Source organism: Castor canadensis, chromosome 1, assembly GCF_047511655.1.
Source record: "Castor canadensis chromosome 1, mCasCan1.hap1v2, whole genome shotgun sequence".
Lineage (NCBI taxonomy): Eukaryota > Metazoa > Chordata > Mammalia > Rodentia > Castoridae > Castor > Castor canadensis.
Window position 1 is genome coordinate 51,161,489 of NC_133386.1, and position 19,286 is coordinate 51,180,774.

Here is a 19,286-nt window from a genome sequence, read left to right on the forward strand (position 1 = left end):
TTCTTTTTGGCTCTCTCCAGTCCACATGTACCTTTTAGATCGCCAACAATTTCACCCCTTTGGACCTTGGCAAGTCCCTCTGGGCCTGGGCAAGACCCTTCAGCCTTCCTCTCAGCCTTACTGGGTTCCCTGCATGCTTCCCCTGCACCTCTTTTCATTTCTCTTACCCGGATAGCCAAGCTGCCCTTTTTCCCTTGTGACATGGCATCTCCTGGGCCTGGCAGGGGCCAACTTTCTCCCAGGTTACATATGCATATCAGTTCCTGCCAGCCTTGGCTTTGCTTCTATCCCTGTCCTCTTCAAATTGCTGTGGCATCAAGCGCACATGGACTTTAGCAAGAAAAATCAGGGAAGTTGGAGGATGTTGACAACTGGTTGGCTACTTCCTAGAGGGGTAAGCCAAGATTTCTTATTCATTTACTTCTTCATAAGAGGGACTGGTGTATGTGCGTGCGTGCATGCATGTCTCCACTTGGGGGTGGAAATGAGAGAAAAGTGAGTTGATATCTATCTCTTAGCCTTGTGTTCAGCACACTTGAGGTATTATGGCAGGAATGGTAGCATGAGAGAGGTTGTTCATGGTGTAAATTATCCTAAGTATCTTGTTAAAATAGGAGCCTGTGTAGAATTTTTTAAAAGTTCTTTCAGCTTTCTAACTAGAATATCAAATTTGTGATTTCACGAATGATTTTATTCAAAAAAAAAAAGTTAATCAATTTCATGAAAACTATCAAGAAGTAGTACAGAAGTATGACAAATATCATGGAGGTATTAACTGATATCTGAACCACTCAGTTGGCCTCAAGACAAAGCTTTCATGGGCTGGCAGAGTGGCTCAAGTGGTAGAACGCTTGCCTAGGCCCTGAGTTCAAATTCCATACCACCAAAAAAAAAAAAAAAGACAGTTTTCACTGAGCTTACTCTCCTTTCACATGAAGGAGCTAGAATCGATTGTCCATGTTTTCTGGTTGTCTTCACCTACAGATGGCCATGACTACCCTCGAGCAGCCTACCAGCAGGTGATCTGGCCATCTCTGCCTGGGCAGCCCCTACCTGGTGCAACTGTGAGAGGCCCACACCCTGTGCAGAAGGTCGTTCTGAATTATCCCAGCGTCCAGGACCAAGAAGAGAGGCATGCACAAAGAGACTGCTTCTTTCCAAGACTCCCACAGTATCCGTAAGTATGACAGGGACAACCTTCACACACTTCTGAGAAAGAATTATGCCAATGCAACCAAGATGTATCAAAATTCTCGTAGGTCTGCTACCCAGGTTAGTGACAGTCACGTAGTGGAATATCCAATATAAACTTTCCAGGTCAGAATGAAATGGAAGCTAGCTGACAAGGGTCTCTTCACCAGACATACAAAGCCACTATTAACTAGTCAAAATTCTCTTTAAGGAAAAGATCTTAAGATGCTCTCCAAATTAAACTTCCTTCTTTTACTTTCAGATAACCTGAACTTTTAGTCCATGAAATGAATTTTTATTTTTGCTATGACCAAATTCCACTTTTAGCAAGTTGTTTATATTCCTAATTTTTCTACCTGATTAATCCTATCTCACAAGTTTTAAATTCAATTAATTCTCATAAAAATTAAATAACTTTTTTTTTCTTTTGTAACAAAAACATTTATACATGGTGATCACTATTACTGAGTCTCTCCTATACTTCTTCCAGAAAAATAATTCTGGTTTTTCATGACTTCAGTTGTTTAACCTTATGTCTGTTTTCCATGGCTACAACAAAGTAAGTGAAGCTGGGTGCCACATAAAGGAAAGATGTTTCTTTAGCCCACATTTGGAGGCTTGAAAGTCTAAGATCAAGGGACCCCCATCTATTCCACCTCTGGTGAGCCCCCTTGGCTGTGTTACATCGTGGTGGGAGTATATGAGGGATAAGGAGAGATCCCATGGTGAGACAGGAAGCCAGAGAAAATGAGGAAGGGCTAGGCTTGCTCTGATTGACTGATTGAGTGAGTGATTGTGGAACAGGGTCTTGCTAGTGGCTCAGGCTAGTCTCAAACTCACAGCCTTCCTGATTCAGCCTCCTGAGTAGGTGGGATTTGCCCAGTTTTTTAGACTTACTTTTTTATAACAACTCTCTCACCAGAATTACCAGGGTCCCATAAGAACTATATTAATCTCTTCCAAGGGCAGCACCCTCAAAGACCTAATTACTTCTTACTACATGCCACCTCAGAGGTTCCACAGGACCTCCCAACACCAGCCTACCGAGGACCAACCTCCCAACAAATAACCTTTGAGGAACATGCTCAAACAATAACCAAGCTACAACACCCTTTATTATTTTCCCTACTGCTCTCGTCTGACTCTTCAAATTTTTCTTTTCTCATAATTTATATATCTAAAACGCATAGGACACATGTAAATGGAACTTTCTAATTAATGAAAAAATTGGAAAGAAATTGGATGAAATGTTTGCTCTTGCTGAAGTATAACTTTCATATGCCACTCAAAATAAAATTATATTTTCCTCTTATAGAACAGAATGAGAAATGAAGATCCTACAATTAAAGAGGATTTTTCAGAAATACAGAAATTGGTGATTAGCTCAAAAGTTTTTTATTGAAAGAAAAAAAAAGCCCATCCTATTAACAATGGCAAACAAGGCACATTCTGGCTTTCCCCATTAGAGCAAGTCCACAGCACTCATATTTTCTTTCCAGACAGAGACTTCATTTTTTTCTAAAACAAAAACACATAGAGTCTAAGTAGTGGAATTAAGTAATGTGATTTTATATCAGGAAAATCACTTTTGCAGAAGAAATATCTAAAACTCCAAGGAAACAAACAAAATGTAAGCATCTTTATGAAATAAATTTGGTTCTGAATAGGGGAAGCAATCATAATTTTTAAAATGAGCTTTTATTTTGAAATGATTTTAGATTTACAGGCCAGTTACAAAGGTAGTTCAGAGTAATTGGTTTTATACCATCAATTTAAGCCTTCTGTGGTCTCCTTGGTTTATTTTGTCATTTTAGGATAATGAAAAATGAGTCCAGGTGAAAAAGCTAACTCTCCTCTTACTGATAATATGAAAAAGAACATTAATAAGGAAAGTTTACTCTATCATCAATCTCTATGATACTGTTTTTAAATGGAAAATTTTGAATATTATCAAAATTTCTTAATCAAAGAACTATCATCTTTTATAACAACTAAGCAATTTTGGGTATAAAAGGATTTAATGCAAAGATTCAGAAACTGGATCTCCATTAGATGAAAGCATATTTTATAGGAGTCATTTTCTCTTTATTAATAAAAATTTTAAATAAAAATAATGTCCTCAAGCATTCAAATTTTAGAAATATAGTATAGTTGAGATTTTGTATAATTTTTAAAAATCCTGTAACATAGGACTCTAAGGATTTTTTAATTGCTCAGGTAAAAATACGAGAGCACTAACAATATTCTACACAAATTGGGCATATACACTTAGATTTGTAATCAAAACATTAAAAATTTTTATAATACAAAGCCATTTCAAGCATACAAGTGACAAACATCCATGTTGTAGCTATTTTAAGCAGAAAGGGGATTTAAAGTAGAGAATTTGGTGCTTACAGAACCTTACATGGAGGAGTGAGCTTTCGGCTGGACTTTGGGGAATGATCCCAGAACAACCCCATAGGATGCGACCCCAGAAGATCTTGTCTCCTCTGGCAATCTCAGAAAGCTGACACCACTGCTACCCAAAGATGCAGCCGGCGGGTCTATTCTGTGCCTGCTAGATCTGTTGACAAAAGATGGATCCCATACCTGCCCTTGACATTTGGGAATTTGGTCCTGGGATACTGAGATGCTTCTGAGGAAAACTCATGACCACTTACTAACAGAAATCACAAAAGTGGCAGAAGCACGGTCTCCCTCTGCCTTCCACATCTCACATGAAGGCATCTGATTAGTCACCCAAGCAGAACGCTCATGAGAATGCCGGCAAAAAGATACTAAAACAGATGCCATGTCACAGTGAAGCAGAAACTTCTTTAATGGTTCTCCAAAATCAGACCTTTCTTTCATATATTAACAATATAAGTACTTTTAAACCTACATGGCCTTTTTTTCTTTTTCCAGTTCTGGGGATTGGACCCACTGCTCTACCACTTGAACTATATACCCCATCAATCCTACAACCCCATTTTTTTTTTCAAGCTTCTGGTGCATAATTAAATGTTATCTATCGTAAGCTAAAAGTCATGTCTTTTTAGTCCAAATGACTTTAACATCAGTTTATGTCACCCATCATACTACTTTGTTTTTGAGAAATCAAATCCTGCTTCCCTCTTTTGACCCCTAGCACAGCTCTTACACGTGGCAGCCAGCTGAACTGCCTATTGACAGAAACTCCATGAGCTCTGCTCTTCTATGTCTCACGTAAGAAATGGCGGCAGAGGAGAAAGAGTGCATCGTTCTCTTCCCACAGGTCTTAAAGGCTTTCTGCCTCCTTTCAGGTTTGCCTTTGTAAAGAAAATGGAAATGTGTTCCCTTCCAGGGACCAGCTGTATCACCTGCCACCTAGTGGAGCTGGAGCTCCTGAGGAGTCCTTGGAATGTCCTGCAGAGCTGAGACCACACGGTCCCCAGGCTCCATCCCCAGTTGCTGTGCCTAGACCCCCAAGTAACCCTCCAGCCAGAGGAACTCTGAAAACAAGCAATTTGCCAGAAGAATTACGTAAGTTGTTTGCAATGTGGTTTACTTCTCTCAGGTCTGTAGGTTGAGAGAACTTCTTGGTCATTCATCCATGATCTAAGCTATTTTTAATATCCACAGAGAAATGAAACTTACTTTTTGCTTAAAAAATAATCCACATTTGTATGAATGTTTTTAGCGATTCTGACACCATGAGTAATACTCACAAACTGCTTACCACTAGATTTTCTTCAACAACTAATAACCCCTGTGGTTTTTCCTCTTCTAAATGATGCTCTTGAGTGGACTTGTGCCTGGGTAAATTGATTGGGTGTCCACATGGCATTGGACAGAAACCTGGTGTCTCACTTAAATTAAGCAGCACCCATCAACAACGAGGTCATTTCCTGTAGGAAGGAGCAATCTTATTTGAAAAAAAGTGGTCTGACATTCTCCATACTGCTTCACAACCAAATGCAAACTAAACCTTTTATTTAAAGAAACATTCGACCAAGTGTCAGGCGATGATTCTTCTTCCACATTTTGCTGCCAGAACCAGAAATGTTGAACTATCACTACAATATTCTCAGAGCTCTAACATCAGGTGGGATAGTTCCAGAAATCTTAAGAAAACAGCCACTGCTTGTGAAATTGTCATCTATTGCTTGCTAGAGAAGCTCAGGTAATTCTAATATGTTCTTTCCAAATCTGAGACTCTGAACTTGAGGGTTTTTTACATTTGCTAATTCCTTTTTGGGAATCTGTGCTCTTCAGCCATTGACAACTCTGGAAGATTTCTATGCCAATGGCTCATCATTGTTTTCATTCAAAAATTTTATTTCTGAACATCTTAAAGTCTTACACACTTTAATTCTGAGTATTTCTGGGGGAAGAGATGCTGCCTGCTATAATCCCATAGAACTACAGTGAGTTCCCATGTCCATCTGTAGATAATATCTATTTCCTAATCTAGACAGTGAGTCCTAAAATTACTTTCATAGGAACTGGGTGAATAGTAGGTAGTGAGAAGAAAATGAACTAAGTGCCACCAATAAATGCCTGGCTCCTTAAATAAGTTAACATGACCCCTATACACACTTCCACCTGAGAGGTGTGTTTCAATTAAAACAAGAAGTATGGATGAAACACACACAGACTCATATTTTCTCTTTAGCTCCTCTTTCTTTTCTACTCTTTGCCCTCAGGGATTCTTGAGATTTAACTGGTTCATTTCAGACTAAAAGCCAACGCGGAGGTTATTCATCTCTTATATTGAAATGCTAGTCAGATAATTTCCCCAAGACTTTAGTCTGAGAACACACTAGTACTCATCCTGGCTTGGGTCAGTTTGTCTGCTGCTCTAAGCTGGCCTAGGAATGAAAGAAGGAGTCTGTGATGTTGGACTGCCCTGAGGCTGTGTCTTTCCTTCAAGCTGCTGAGGTTTTACTAACATTTCTGAGCTGTCTGTTCCAACTTCCTGGCCTTTCTCCAAAAATGTGTCGTTAAGGGAGGCAGGGAGGAGACATATTTTCTCACTCCCCCACCACCACCGCTTGCTCTTGTCCAGCAACAGTTCAGGGCAGCAGAGAATATCACGAGATCAAAAGAGGACACTGTTGGGTGGCCTCTTAGCAAGCCTTAGCTTCTTGGCCTGCTGAGAGAGTATTTTTCTGGGGCATAGTGCCAAGTGTCTCTAAGAAACCAGGCAGTGGCTTGAGCTTAAAGACCTGCAGGCTCTGGGTGGTGGATTTTTGTTACTGCCTCATGTGAGCTTTCAGAAGACCTCTGAGCTTGTCTCAGCCTGCCATTGCTCTCCTCTGTCCTTTGGATTTTCCTTTACCCTGGGCACTAGGCACCCTCTTGGACAGGCCCCTGCCCTCGAGGAGCTATGCCCTGAGGACAGCAATCCACACCACTGCAGGCAGAAGCCCTTAGACTACCCTCATCCCAGGGTTCCCCTTATTATTCTAGAAGGACAAAAGACACTGCATACAATTTGGAAGTTTTTCATAGAGTACAATCATTTGACTAGTTTCTAATTAATGTGAAAATTTTTCTCTTAGGAAAAGTCTTTATCACTTATTCTATGGACACAGCCATGGAGGTGGTGAAATTCGTGAACTTTTTGTTGGTAAATGGCTTCCAAACTGCAGTAAGTATTTTACCTAGAAAACTGTGTACAATAAGGAAAACGAAGAAGAAAAAGTATAAATACTTGTGTTTTAAACAATGTTATTTATGTTATTTTGAAATAAATGATTACTGATTTATTTTCTAGATTTTACACTATCCAAAATCTACAGCCTTTTTCCTCATATGCTTTCTGAGTGCTCCTGAGTACTTCCAAATAGCAAGGATTGTACTAATGTCCCCTATGTATGCAGCTGGCCCTGTATGCTTTGTCCCTTCTTGCCAATCATGCACACTTTGGTTGTGCTTCCTGTGGTGCAGGCTTCACCAGTCACACATTTACTTAACAAGGTCATTTTGTTCTTCACTGGGTTGAGGTCTGAAGTAGAATCCTAGCAACCTGGTTCCCTACTACACACGCCTGCCCTTCCTGACCCAACACACCAGCAAAGTTTCTGGACAGGGAAAACATGATTGGGTTTTCAACTAGCCTAGCCCAGTTCTAGGGGAGCAGACCTAACCCAATTCTGCCTGCCCACTGTGATTTTGGCCAGACAAAGCTCAGGCTCTTCTTCCCCATCCCATCATCTGAAGCAGTGCAGCTTAAAGCCATACACATTTTTCCTTAGGATAAATAATGGAGAACTGGCTTTCCTCACACATCGAATCACTTCTTTTCCCTCCCAGGGGCCTCTCGTAGGTATTTAGTGACAATGCATTCTAGAGAGAGATAAAAAATTAGTGTTGGAGGAATGGTAGTGTTGAAGGAGAAAGGGGATACTTAGAAATTAAAGGATAAAGAGGCTCCTTAGCACTGTTGAACAATTTTTATTTGATGTCTTCTTTATTCTGTAATATGGTTTTTTAAAACTTAGGAGGACTTTAAAGTTAAAAAAAAAATGCCCAAACTTTATACAATCCAACTTTACATCTTTGTAGACACCAATATTTCACTTTCTCATTCTTGGAATAAGAAAGTACTGTGGCAACAGTGACATGAAAATCAAATTACAAGACATAAGGTCAACACTTCAGAAGAGATCTTACTTTCCATCTTTTCCAAATACACATGTACTGATTGCCTTGTAGAACAGCCAGGCTTTTTGACCTCAACAAACAAACAACAGCAAAAAAGTCCTAAACACAGTCTGTTTAGGGAGAATTTCAATTTATTCTAGACCCTCGTCCTACAAAGACTTACGGTAGAATCAGAGCCCGGTCCTGGAAAGCTAGGTCACTATTCACACATTAAATTCCCTATAGTGGAACGAAAAGCTTTCATTTAGGGAGGGTTTGGTGAAAGACAATTTCAAAGTTTTGGGTAGGTTTTAGGGACCCCAGAGGGAATAGTGCAATACCCTGGCACTAGCAAAAGCAGGGAGTAGTTGCTAACATCTAAAGAGGCAAGGGAGTAACAGTGCCTGGAACCTGAAGAGGGTAGCTGTGTGAGTTTGCTAGGGCTTCCATGAATGACAGAAATTCATTTTCTCATAGTTCTGGAGGCTGGAAGTCCAAGATCAGCAGGGTTTTGTTCTGAGGCTTCTCTTCTTGGCTTGTAGATGGCCACCCGCTCTCTGGGTGTACTCACGTCGTCCCTCCTCTGGGTGCACACATGTTTGTGTCCTTATCTCCCTTTTCTTCCATGGACACCTGTCTTGTTGGAGGAGGCTCACCAGCATGACCTCATTTCACCTCAGTCACCTCCATAAAGGCCCTATTTCCAAATACACTCAACATACCAACCTTAAGGGACACAATTTAGCTTATAATAGTGGCTGTGTGGAGAAATTGTCATGGCAATTGCTGTGGACTTTGGGAGCCCTGGAGAGGCAAATGGAAGATACCTAGCACATTGTGACTCCCAGAATGCTCGTCTCAATAGCAGGGAATAATGTGGGTGCTGGGATAATAATAATTGCCATTTACTGAGTGCTCACTTCATGCCTGGCACAGTGATAGGCCTTTTCTATGTTACTCATTTTAATCTTCACAACCACAGGAAGTAGGTTTATGAACCACATATGACAAATGAAGATCATAAGATTTGGGATTTCAGTGACATTTCTAAAGTGGTGCAGATGGAAAGTGGCAGAGCTAAAAGTTGAACCCCAGCTGCCCATCTCTTCTCAACCTGACATACCATTGCTTCTCTCTCCCATAATGGAGATGGTTTACTGATACACTCTCAGAGAGCTCAAAGTTTTCTCCAGATGATCTAATGTAGTCATTATATTTATTTATTTATTTACTTTTATATTTTTTAAAGTACTAGAGTTTGAAGTCAGGGCTTCAAGCTTTCTAGGCAGGCACTCTACCACTTGAGCCATGTCCCCAGCCATGTTTTGTTTGTTTGGGTTTGGTTTGGTTTGGTTTGGTTTTGGGAGACTGGAGTTTGAACTCAGGGCTTCATGCTTGGAAAGCAGGTGCTCTATCACTTGAGCAATACCTCCAATTCATTTTGCGCTGGTTATTTTGGGTATGGGGTCCCACAAACTATTTGCCCATGCTAGCTTTGAACCTCATTTCTCCTAATCTCAGCCTCCCAAGTGTCTAGGATTACAGCCATGAGCCACTGGCACCCACGTGTTTTAGTTTTTTGGGACAGGGGTTTTCTATGTAGCCAGGCAGAGTATTTCAGGAAAAGAGAGGTAAAGAGGGAACATAGATGGCACAGGGAGCTTGGTGGCTGGTACTTCACTTGATCATTCCAAAACAGCACAGTGACATTTAGGACAATTACTCTGGGAGAAGTGGGGCTGAGTCAAATAACCCGTCCAAGGACACTCTTCCCAAGTCACCTCTTCCAGTCAGGAGCACTGTATGCACCCACAGACACACACACACAAGGCACTGCAGCACAAGTCTGAGCCCTCTTATTTGGTCTTCCATAAAATAGAAAATAACTGATTTTTCTTTTCTTTGAACACCTCTTCAAAGACTTGAAGACTGATTAACTATCAGTCTCAACAGGGCCCTCGTTCTACTTCTTGCCTTTTACCTTAAACTTCTCCCTGCCATCTCAGTAATTGTTTTGTGACCATTCCTTGGATGTCCTTCAAGTGTCATACAATTCTTTTGAAAATGTGTAGATCAAAACTGGACATAATTCTGTAATAATGACCTGACTAATGCAAGTTAAGCACCATAGGTGTAGCTCGGTACTTGCACACCACACACCCACTAAAGTTCCAGAATTATGTTTGCCTTTCATATTTCCAAATTATATATATAATGGATGTGCATTACTGGCTTACGTCCAACTTAGTGGTACAGTGCATCTCCCTCACATTAAAAAAAATTATTATGTAGCCACAGATACACTGCAATGTGAACCACTAAATCCTACTTATGGATATTAAATACTTAAACGCCTACAAATGTTGAAGTAGGGCATATTTTATGAAAATTATATTTTGTTTTTCAGACTTACGTACTTCTCCTTGCAAAAATCATTATTAAGTTTTTGAGTTATAAAAGCATATGGTCTTGTGTTTTCTTGGGCTTTTCATCCAGAGAAAGCTTCTCGTAAGAGCCAGCTCCCACATTCTTTTCTTGTAGATTGACATATTTGAGGATCGAATCCGAGGCATTGATATCATTAAGTGGATGGAGCGCTACCTTCGGGATGTAAGTATGTCACGTGGTTCTGAGAACTCAGGTTTGTAGGTAAGAAAAAGACAACCAGCTTGAAGTTATTTTGTGAAAGAGGCACTGGCATATCCACCCAAGTCTGAAGCTGAGAAAGTCAGACAAAGCCTCCCTTGTTGAAAGCTGTGCAGAGTTTTGGAAAGGAAGGATGGGGTCACCCTCCTGGACATGCACAGGCAGGAAATAATGGTCAAAGCAGACACAGGTGGTTGATAACAATCAGAGCAAACAATTTCTAGACCAGAATAGGAAAGGAGGAAATGAAGGCGGGGAGTGAGGAGGGAGCGTCAGAATTCACTTGAATCTGAGGCCACCCCGAGTGTCTTGTAGGACTGGGCTGAAGAGGTTTCTAGGCAGCCTGACAGGCTGCATAGTGTGCCACCCCCGGCGCCCCTCACAGCCCTGTGATTTGTTTTCCACTGACAGAATCTATACCAGCCACTGGGACACTTTGTGCTTTAACAAGATAGAAATTGATTGCTGCCAGCGTGTCCGTGTCAGGGCGTTCTTTGGGTAGCAGCCGGTGGAGGAAAGGAGTCTGAGCAAGCTGGGGGTATTTTGGCTTTTCCTTTTGTCTGCAGCCTGATGTTTGCTTTGTATGGAAGGGTCTGTTCCTACTGACTGCGATGCACCGGAAAGCAGGGCAGGGCAGGAGTGCAGTAACTGACAGCTACATCCAGCTGTAGGGAGGGGGAATGCTTTTTATCCCTGGGCTTGCAGAGATAAAATGAATCACTCAGTGATTCATTAGACTCCGGCTTTCATTAGATGTTTAGAGAGATGGGTTGTGGAAAATGGTGGGCAAAAGCACATCTTCTCAGGAGTGCTCCTATCTGAGCCATTTGCTCTGTGTGTTTGAGGGGTGATGGGCAGGGAGGCAGTGGGGAGGTGGGAAGTAGAGATGAGAATGTGCCCAAGTGGGGGCCAGTGCCTTTTGCTTTCTACAGAGAATGGGAGGGAGACTGGCCCTCCATTGCCAGCAGGTCAGGGAACGCTTACAGGCCTGCTGGCCAGTTTCCAGCCAGCCTTCAGCAAGTAGACCACACTTCCCACTTCTATAAGCACGCCTTTTCTCCCTCTCATTAACAGAAGACAGTGATGATAATCGTAGCAATCAGTCCCAAATACAAACAGGATGTGGAAGGCGCTGAGTCACAGCTGGACGAGGATGAGCATGGCTTACATACCAAGTACATTCATCGAATGGTGAGTGGTGAGGGACCTCACCACCCCTCTGGGCCAGGCATTCTCTCCAGAGAAGCTGGTGCTTCACTAGGGACCAAATGAAGACAGCATGATGCTGGGTGAAGAATTCCAGGCCTCCCATGTCAGTCTTGGCTCTGTCCTTTGAGACCATTGGCAAGTCACCACACTTCTGGTAGGACTCAGTGTTCCTGTCAGTAATAAGGGGAGATTCATCTGTGATCTCTGAGAGCCCACATTCTGAAAAGCAGTTCTCTGATGGGTTGGCTATTTACCAGCAAATGTGAAGGAGGCTGGGCTCCTGCAGCTGTGTCATCTTCTGTCTGCCTTTTCAAACAGGCAGAGGAGGGCAGTGGGAAGGGTGCATGTTCTTGCATCAGACAGGCTTGGTTCAGATTTGCCTCCTCACGTAGAGGCTGTGTGATCATGGCTTAACTGCTTCGACCTTGTGTCTCATGTCCCTAGTCCTAAAATGGGTCACTAATGCAGTGTTGTAAAGACTAAATGAAGTAATTTTTGTGAAGTCTCTGGCACATATCAGATACTTAATCAGGGAGACTGTTCTGAGTTCATGGTAAGTCGGGAAAATTCTGCCGCCAGATCTGCCCTATGGGGTCTGTTCAAATTGAAACCATGGGAGAAATGTAGAGGAAATTAGACTTCTCTTAGTACCTGAGAGAACATTCTAAGTAAAAATATCAGCCAGCTTTGGAACTGGCTGTCTTGTGGCCCAGCAGTCTTCTTGCTCTTCGTGACTGCAGAGATGCTGTGGGGATTGTTTCTGCTTGACTAGGGAACCGAACAGATTTGTAACTTTCATACTGACCTGTAGAGTCTCTAATGAGTGTCCATATGTCCTGGGGGTGGGGCTGGCTCTGGGCCTCCCACCTCCACCTCAGGCAAAGCTGATTGTTTTTCTCAGGCTTGTTTGTTTACCAATGGTTCTGAGATTTTAGAAGGATTGAAAACTCACTGGAGGAGAACTCAGAAACTCCATTTCAGTTCTTACTCTGGACAAGGCGGAGGCATCTGAAGTGGGCACAGGGCATCCCAAATAAGACAGGCAGAAGAGGCAGCAAGCAGAATTGGCCAGATGGAACAAGTGAGCGGCCAAGTGCAGGAAGCAGGCAGGGAGTCTCGGGGCATGCAGCTGTACTTCAGGGGAAGTGAAGATGAATCCCACCTGTCCTGTGGGTCGGGCGCATAGGAAAAGGGCAGGGTGGGAGGGTATTCCCCATCATGTAAGGTTTCAGGATCTTTGTCTCCTCTTCCACCATGGACCACTCATGTGAGCTCTCAACCAGCCCAAAGCAAAAGCTGAAGCAGATGCTGGGGCTCAAAAGTAAGGTCAACAGTCAGGAGTTAAATCTCCCTCCTACTCCAGTCTTACCTAGTCTCACAGCCCATAGACAGGGCTCAGAAAAGGCACCATTTCTGGAAGTAAACTGACCTAGAAGACTATGGCTGGCTTTGGATGTTTCTATCCCTTGGCTGTCTGCATCACATCTGTGTGTTCCCAGAACACCCAATGTCCTGTCTGGATCTTTAAGAACCTGCCAGTCCCCAGAACTGACAGCTGGTACGTGGGAAGGGATCCAGGTCTCTGCCAGTTCCTGGGGAAACCTGTCTAGCTCTGTTGGTGTGTGGTAAAGCCAGGCAGTTTTACCACAGCTCAACCTCAGAGCTCAGCTATAACCACATTGTTTACAAACTTTGTTCCTTGGGCTCCAATGTCTTGGGCCATTCCTCATCACAGAAGAGGCTGAATAGGCCAGATACAGAAGTGCCTTCCTGCCCACCTGGCTGACTTCCTGGTCCCCTTTAGGTAACAGAAAACCTGGGACAATAAGAACTTGACCATGACAGAAGGGGTGAAAAGGCACCTGTGAGTAATTATATCTCAGATGAAACAACTTCACAGAAAATCAACATCTGCAAGTATGAGAGAAAACAAAAATTAACTGTTGCTAGTTAGTCCCTCATTAGACTGGGTAGACTAGTAGATAAGCCAGACTTCATAGTATACAGTGTGGTAGTCAAAAATGAAATCCCAGTTCTTCACTTTCAGCTTACAGACCCTACACCCTTCCTGTCCAGAATTTACTCTGTGCTCATGTGCTTGGTATTTTTAGTAGCACAGTGCTGTTGTTTTCTGGGTTTTGAAGGGAGGTGCTTCTAAGAAAACACTTGTGGCAGGTTTGTATTGTGTGACTGTGTGTGTGTGTGTGTGTTGTGAGTCTTTGAAAGTGGGTGTTTATCAGGGGTTTCTATGGTGATTTCAATAACCAGTTGTCACCACTATCACTTTCTTCTCTTCTCCTTTTATTCCCATGCACAATGAAGACTTCTCAGTTATAAAAATCAGTTGGAAGGTGAGACAGTTAGGAACATACAATTCCTCATTTCCTTGTCCTCAGATGACTGAAAACTTTGAGCTGCTCTCAGGATTTGGAAGACTCTTAATTCCCTGATAATGAAAATTCTGATCTTTTTTGCGGTTCTAGGGCTTGAACTCAGGGCCTTCACCTTAAGCCACTCACCAGCCTTATTTTTGTGAAGAGTTTTTCAAGATATGGTCTCTCAGAACTATTTACCCAGGCTGGCTTCGAACCACAATCCTCCTGATCTCTGCCTCCTGAGTAGCTTGGATTACAGGCATGAGCCACTGGCTGCCAGCTTGAAAATTCTGTTTTTGATAGAGTTCTTGGCAGCTACATCTGCTTGGGCCACCACAGTGTGAGAATAACTGAAGTGGCATGGGAACCTCAGGCCTGGTTGACGGGGCTCTTTACCATTGACCTCTGAGCTCATCTCCTGCTGTCTGTCTGCTGAGAATGTCCTTCCCTCTTCCCCAGTTTACCTACCTGGTCAAAATCTTTTCTTTACATATCCAAATGACCCCTCCCTTGTAACTGTCTTTCAAAACCCCTGATGCAGAACAGAAGCCCCCATTCTGGGCTCTCACAGCCATCATTCATACTTTTCATACTGTATTCTGGTTCGTAGTTTACCTGCTCACTAGGCTGCTGGCTTTGGGAGGATAGGGATTGTATCAGTGGTGTTCTGCTAGACAGGTTAAAAAAAAAATCCTGATTTTGTAGCACTTACTCATTTCCATGGTATAAATCCTCTGACCATGGGCAATTTCAAAATCACTGAACGTAGAATCAAGAAGAAATATACACACGCAGCTCTCATGAACTGATGTGAGCTAGCCCCAGAACACCTCAGAGTATTTCCTAATGCTTCAAAGCCGAAGTCTAGCCCAGAACATGACTGCTAATAGGCCTTCGATAAGTGAGTGAATAACATAGTGTAGGATGGGGAGGGCTTAAAATTATAAATATGTGGCACTCAAACAAGCAACTGAGAATAAAATTACCATGTAAGCCTGTATCACTGTGGGGACCATCCTCATTCTTAAAATTAAACCTTCATATTTGTTTGGTTTCAGATGCAGATCGAGTTCATAAAACAAGGAAGCATGAATTTCAGATTCATCCCTGTGCTCTTCCCAAATGCCAAGAAGGTAAACAAACAAAGAAAAAGCTTCCTAACTCAACCATTGGTTTGCTTACTGTCTGGGATTTTAAGTGGAAAACCTTGTCAACTCTTTGTCAATCCTTAGAGATAATAGTGTTACTAGAAAGATCAAGAAATTGTACTACTCAGTTCAGCAACATGAATCAGAAAGGTTTTAAGGATTATGTTATCCAGTAGGATTGTGGCTATCCTAATTGTTCAAACAGTCACTACACACAAAGTAGTTTGTGTTTTACCTCATGAGCAAAAGAGACTGTTCATCAGATACATCTCGCTCTCCTTCTCTCTCTCTCTCTGGGTGGGACTAGGGTTTGAACTTAGGGCTTTGTGCTCGAAAAGTGGGCGCTTTTCCACTTGAGCCATGCCCCCCAGTTCATTTTGCTCTGGTTATTTTGAAGATAGGTCTTGTGAACCATTTGCCTAGGCTCATCTCAACCCATCATCCTCCTGATCTCAGCCTCCCAATATTAGGATTATAGGTGTGAGTCACCAGTGCCTAGCTACTTCTTATCTTTTATACATAAGAGATGTGGACATTTTTTGCTGCCTGTTCTACATAAGTATTTTGTTGCATGTAGTTCAGTTCTCAAAGCTATAGACTATAGAAACTAAGTTTACATAGTTCCCTAAGTGAACTCTGCCTTGGGTCACCTGAGAGATTTTGCACCAGGAGGGCAAAACAGGCTTCGAGAATGTGGGCAAAACCATCAGAGGGTATGTCCCAGGCATGCCAAAGGGAAGGCAGTGGTGAGGCAGACATCTTGAGAATCAGACCACAGGACCCTGCGCCCAGACCTGGCTTCACCCTGGATGATCCCTCGATGTCAGGACTGCACTGAGAGCTCTTCACCCAATGGAACACCTAGGGGTGGTTGTACAATGCACGGACTATGTAACAGTGTACCTTCTCATTCTCCCTGCCCTTCTCTTGCCAGGCACTTGATGCTCTCATTTACTGGTGGGTGGCCTTACTCACTCATCTCCACTTTGACCCTATACTAGCCATCCTGTGTTCTGACATCAAAGAGGAACATCCAAAAATGTAGGTCTTATCTGTCTCCAGTTTAAAATTTTGTGGTGTTTCCCACTGACTAGAAGATATAGCCATCTTTCTTATGGTGCCACATGAGGCTGCACAGAAAAGGACCATACTCTCCTGCTCAGTCTTCTTTCTCATCACCCTGTGTTCTATGCTCTCGGTCATAACGGGCCATTTGAGCATGCCCTCACACACGCCATGCTTTCCCTATCACTGTGCCTTTGCCCATTCTGTTCCTGCTGTTGGTAATACCCTTTCCTAACTTGTCAGCCTAGTGAACTCCTGCTTATCCTTATATCACCCCATCTCTCTAGCCTCCCCCTGAGACCTGTCCTCCTCCACGCCAATGTATTTCATTGTCTCTTCTCTTGAGAGCACTTAATTACAGTACTTCGAGTCAATGGTTTGTGGTTGGGGGTGCTGGGAATAATTGTTTAGAATTACTGGAGCATGGAGGTATAAAAAGCAGACCAATTTCTAGTTGGTTTTATTATTGTTTTTAAATTGCCTTCAGACAATCCTCTTATTGCCTAAGCTCAAGACAGACTGCTCCCACCACTGGCCCCCTTGCTGTGCCACTGCCTAGAAAACAGTTTGCACATATTGCCTCCATATGAGATTTGGAACTCGTCAACAGTACTGTGTCTTTTTCACTGGGTGTCAATTCTCAGCATGACGCCTGACCTATCCCAGGTGCTGGTTCTGAACTCATCCTCCAGTCCCCAAAGGAGTTCATCTCAAAGTAAAAACCAAAGACTTAAAAGGCCCGATCTGATACATTCCCCTCTACTTCCAGACCGCCTCACCTCTCACTCTCACTCACGCTGCTCTAGTCACACTGACCTTGTTGTTTGTGACCAGGCCTGCCACCACAAGGCCTTTGCACTGGCTCTTCTACCTGTCTGGACAACCATAAAGCTCTCTTGTCGTGCTCCTTTAGGTCTTTTGTTCATTTTCTCAGCAAGACCTTTCCTAAGCACCATATTTAAAACTGCAGATCTTTCCCCCTGCCCCAGCACTCCCTAGCCCCTTTCTATTTTATTTTACTCCATAGCACCTATTACTTTTGAACACACTACCAGTTTTACCTACTTATTTTCTGCCTCTCCCTACCAGGAGGTCCGCTCCAATGAGGGCGGTCAGAAACTGTGCCCCCAGAATCTCAGGCTTCCCAAGTCTACCTCTGCTTGAAACCGAGATCTGATCAGCTACTTGACTGCAGGCCAGACCTGGGGCTGGAGTGAAAGGATAATGAATTAGATTAAGCCCACAGCCTTGGCATCCTTCTCCCAAAGTCACGGGGGAATTCACATCAGTCTGCGTGACCTCTGTCCTACCCCTTTTATGTGAGGGTGGTGAAAAGCACGTTGAAATGCAAAGGGCAGGTAGCCTGGGAGACTGACAGAAAATGCTATGCACATGTGCTGTCTGTAATGAGATCTACAGCTTGCACCCGAGGCCGAGAGCACTTCACATGCTAAACCCTTCCAAAAGCAAAACAGCCCAGCTCCCAGGATAGCTTGGTAGGAAACGCCCATGAGGGGGAAAGCCAGAGAGTTTGAGAACTGAGCCTGGAATCTGGAATGCAGGTTTTTCTTCAATGACCTATGCTCTTGTCATTCTGTCTCCCACAGGAGCACGTGCCCACCTGGCTTCAGAACACTCATGTTTACAGCTGGCCCAAGAATAAAAAAAACATCCTGCTACGGCTGCTCAGAGAGGAAGAGTATGTGGCTCCTCCCCGGGGGCCTCTGCCAACTCTTCAGGTGGTACCCCTGTGAACACCAGCCATCCCCAGGTCACTGGGGTCATGTTCTCTTCTGGCAGCATTTTTCTAGCTGGGGCTGGTGGGTGGCACTCATGGCTGTTTTGTTTCTCAGTCGCTCCCTGAGGAGCCTGAGGGGCCCAGATAACCTGTTGTGCAGAGTACTCTGCATCCTGGGACTCTGGCTGCTGTGTGTTTCCTGCTTTTAAGAACCCACAAGGTGCCAGTATCCTGCATGTTCCATTTGACAGTCTGATGTGTCCATTCTGGGCCTCTCGGTGTCTAGCAGTAGATAATAAAATTGATGTGGCAACAAACATAAATGATCACAAACACTCTATTGCTTCAGGCTTCTTTTATGAGTTGGCCAGATGGTCCTCGGACCAAACTGATTCATGTTCAAATAATAAAATGTTTGCTCCTTTGTAAGAGTGCATTTCCCTTGTCTCAAATGCTCATTAATAATGCTATGGGCAGTTGCTTCTTGGGACATCAACAAAGCTGCTTATGTCTATTAGATAAATGTAAGACTTCTTTGTATGAAAGGATTAAAACAAGATAGTTACACTCCTTTTTTTAACATAATTGTGAAAGTTTTATTCTTGAGTTTTTTAACAAAACAACTCTGTACAGCATATGACCACGATTCCAAACACCATGATTGGGCTAAGTGCTTGCCTAGCATTTGGGAGGCCCTGGGTTCAATCCCCAGCACTGTAAGAAAAACAGAAACACCAGTGTCATGATGGTTCTTAAGAGTCTCACTATGTATGCAAAAATATTTGAGTATGTGTGTGAAGTGACAGGGATGTATAATGCGGGCTGGAGTCGTGGTTTAGAAGACCTGTTTTCTAGTCTTGGTTCCATGGCTAACTTCCTATTTGACCTTAAGCAAGTCTTTTTATTTTTCTGAGACTCTGGAAACTTGCATGTAAAATAACACGGATAGGTTGTTTCTAATGACCCTAAAAGTTTTTGAGGTCTGGAACCTAAATTCTAAATATTCTTTTAAGAAGTAACTGAGTTTTTAATTTTATAATCCTATCTTCCAAGGGATAAATTTATACTTTTTCTTTCTTTCTTTCTTTTTTTTTTCTTTTTTGGTGGTACTACAGTTTGAACTCAGGACTTGCAAAGCAAGCGCTCTACTGCTTGAGTCACTCTCCAGTCCATTTTGCTCTGGTTATTTTGGAGATAGGGTCTTGGGAACTGTTTGCCCAGACTGGCTTCAAACCATGATCTTCTTGATCTCAGTCTCCCAATTAGCTAGGATTAGGGGTGTGAGCCACCAGCACCTGGCATGTT

At 43.0% G+C, this 19,286-nt stretch overlaps 1 protein-coding gene across 5 annotated transcripts in view; it reads left to right on the plus strand.

Moving 5' to 3' along the window:
• Traf3ip2 (TRAF3 interacting protein 2) overlaps positions 1-18,317 on the plus strand; it is a 38,826-nt gene extending 20,509 nt beyond the window's left edge. For 4 of the 5 annotated variants that reach the window (XM_074076616.1, XM_074076608.1, XM_074076598.1 and 1 more), the window contains 7 exons: positions 985-1,177; positions 4,517-4,695; positions 6,717-6,805; positions 10,342-10,410; positions 11,521-11,637; positions 15,089-15,163; positions 17,851-18,317. In XM_074076616.1, the coding sequence (XP_073932717.1) occupies positions 985-1,177; positions 4,517-4,695; positions 6,717-6,805; positions 10,342-10,410; positions 11,521-11,637; positions 15,089-15,163; positions 17,851-17,997 (869 nt within the window). In that variant the 3' untranslated portion in view covers positions 17,998-18,317. The remainder of the gene's footprint in view (positions 1-984; positions 1,178-4,516; positions 4,696-6,716; positions 6,806-10,341; positions 10,411-11,520; positions 11,638-15,088; positions 15,164-17,850) is intronic. The other variant, XM_074076625.1, reaches the window with a different exon arrangement.
• Positions 18,318-19,286: the final 969 nt, after the last annotated feature.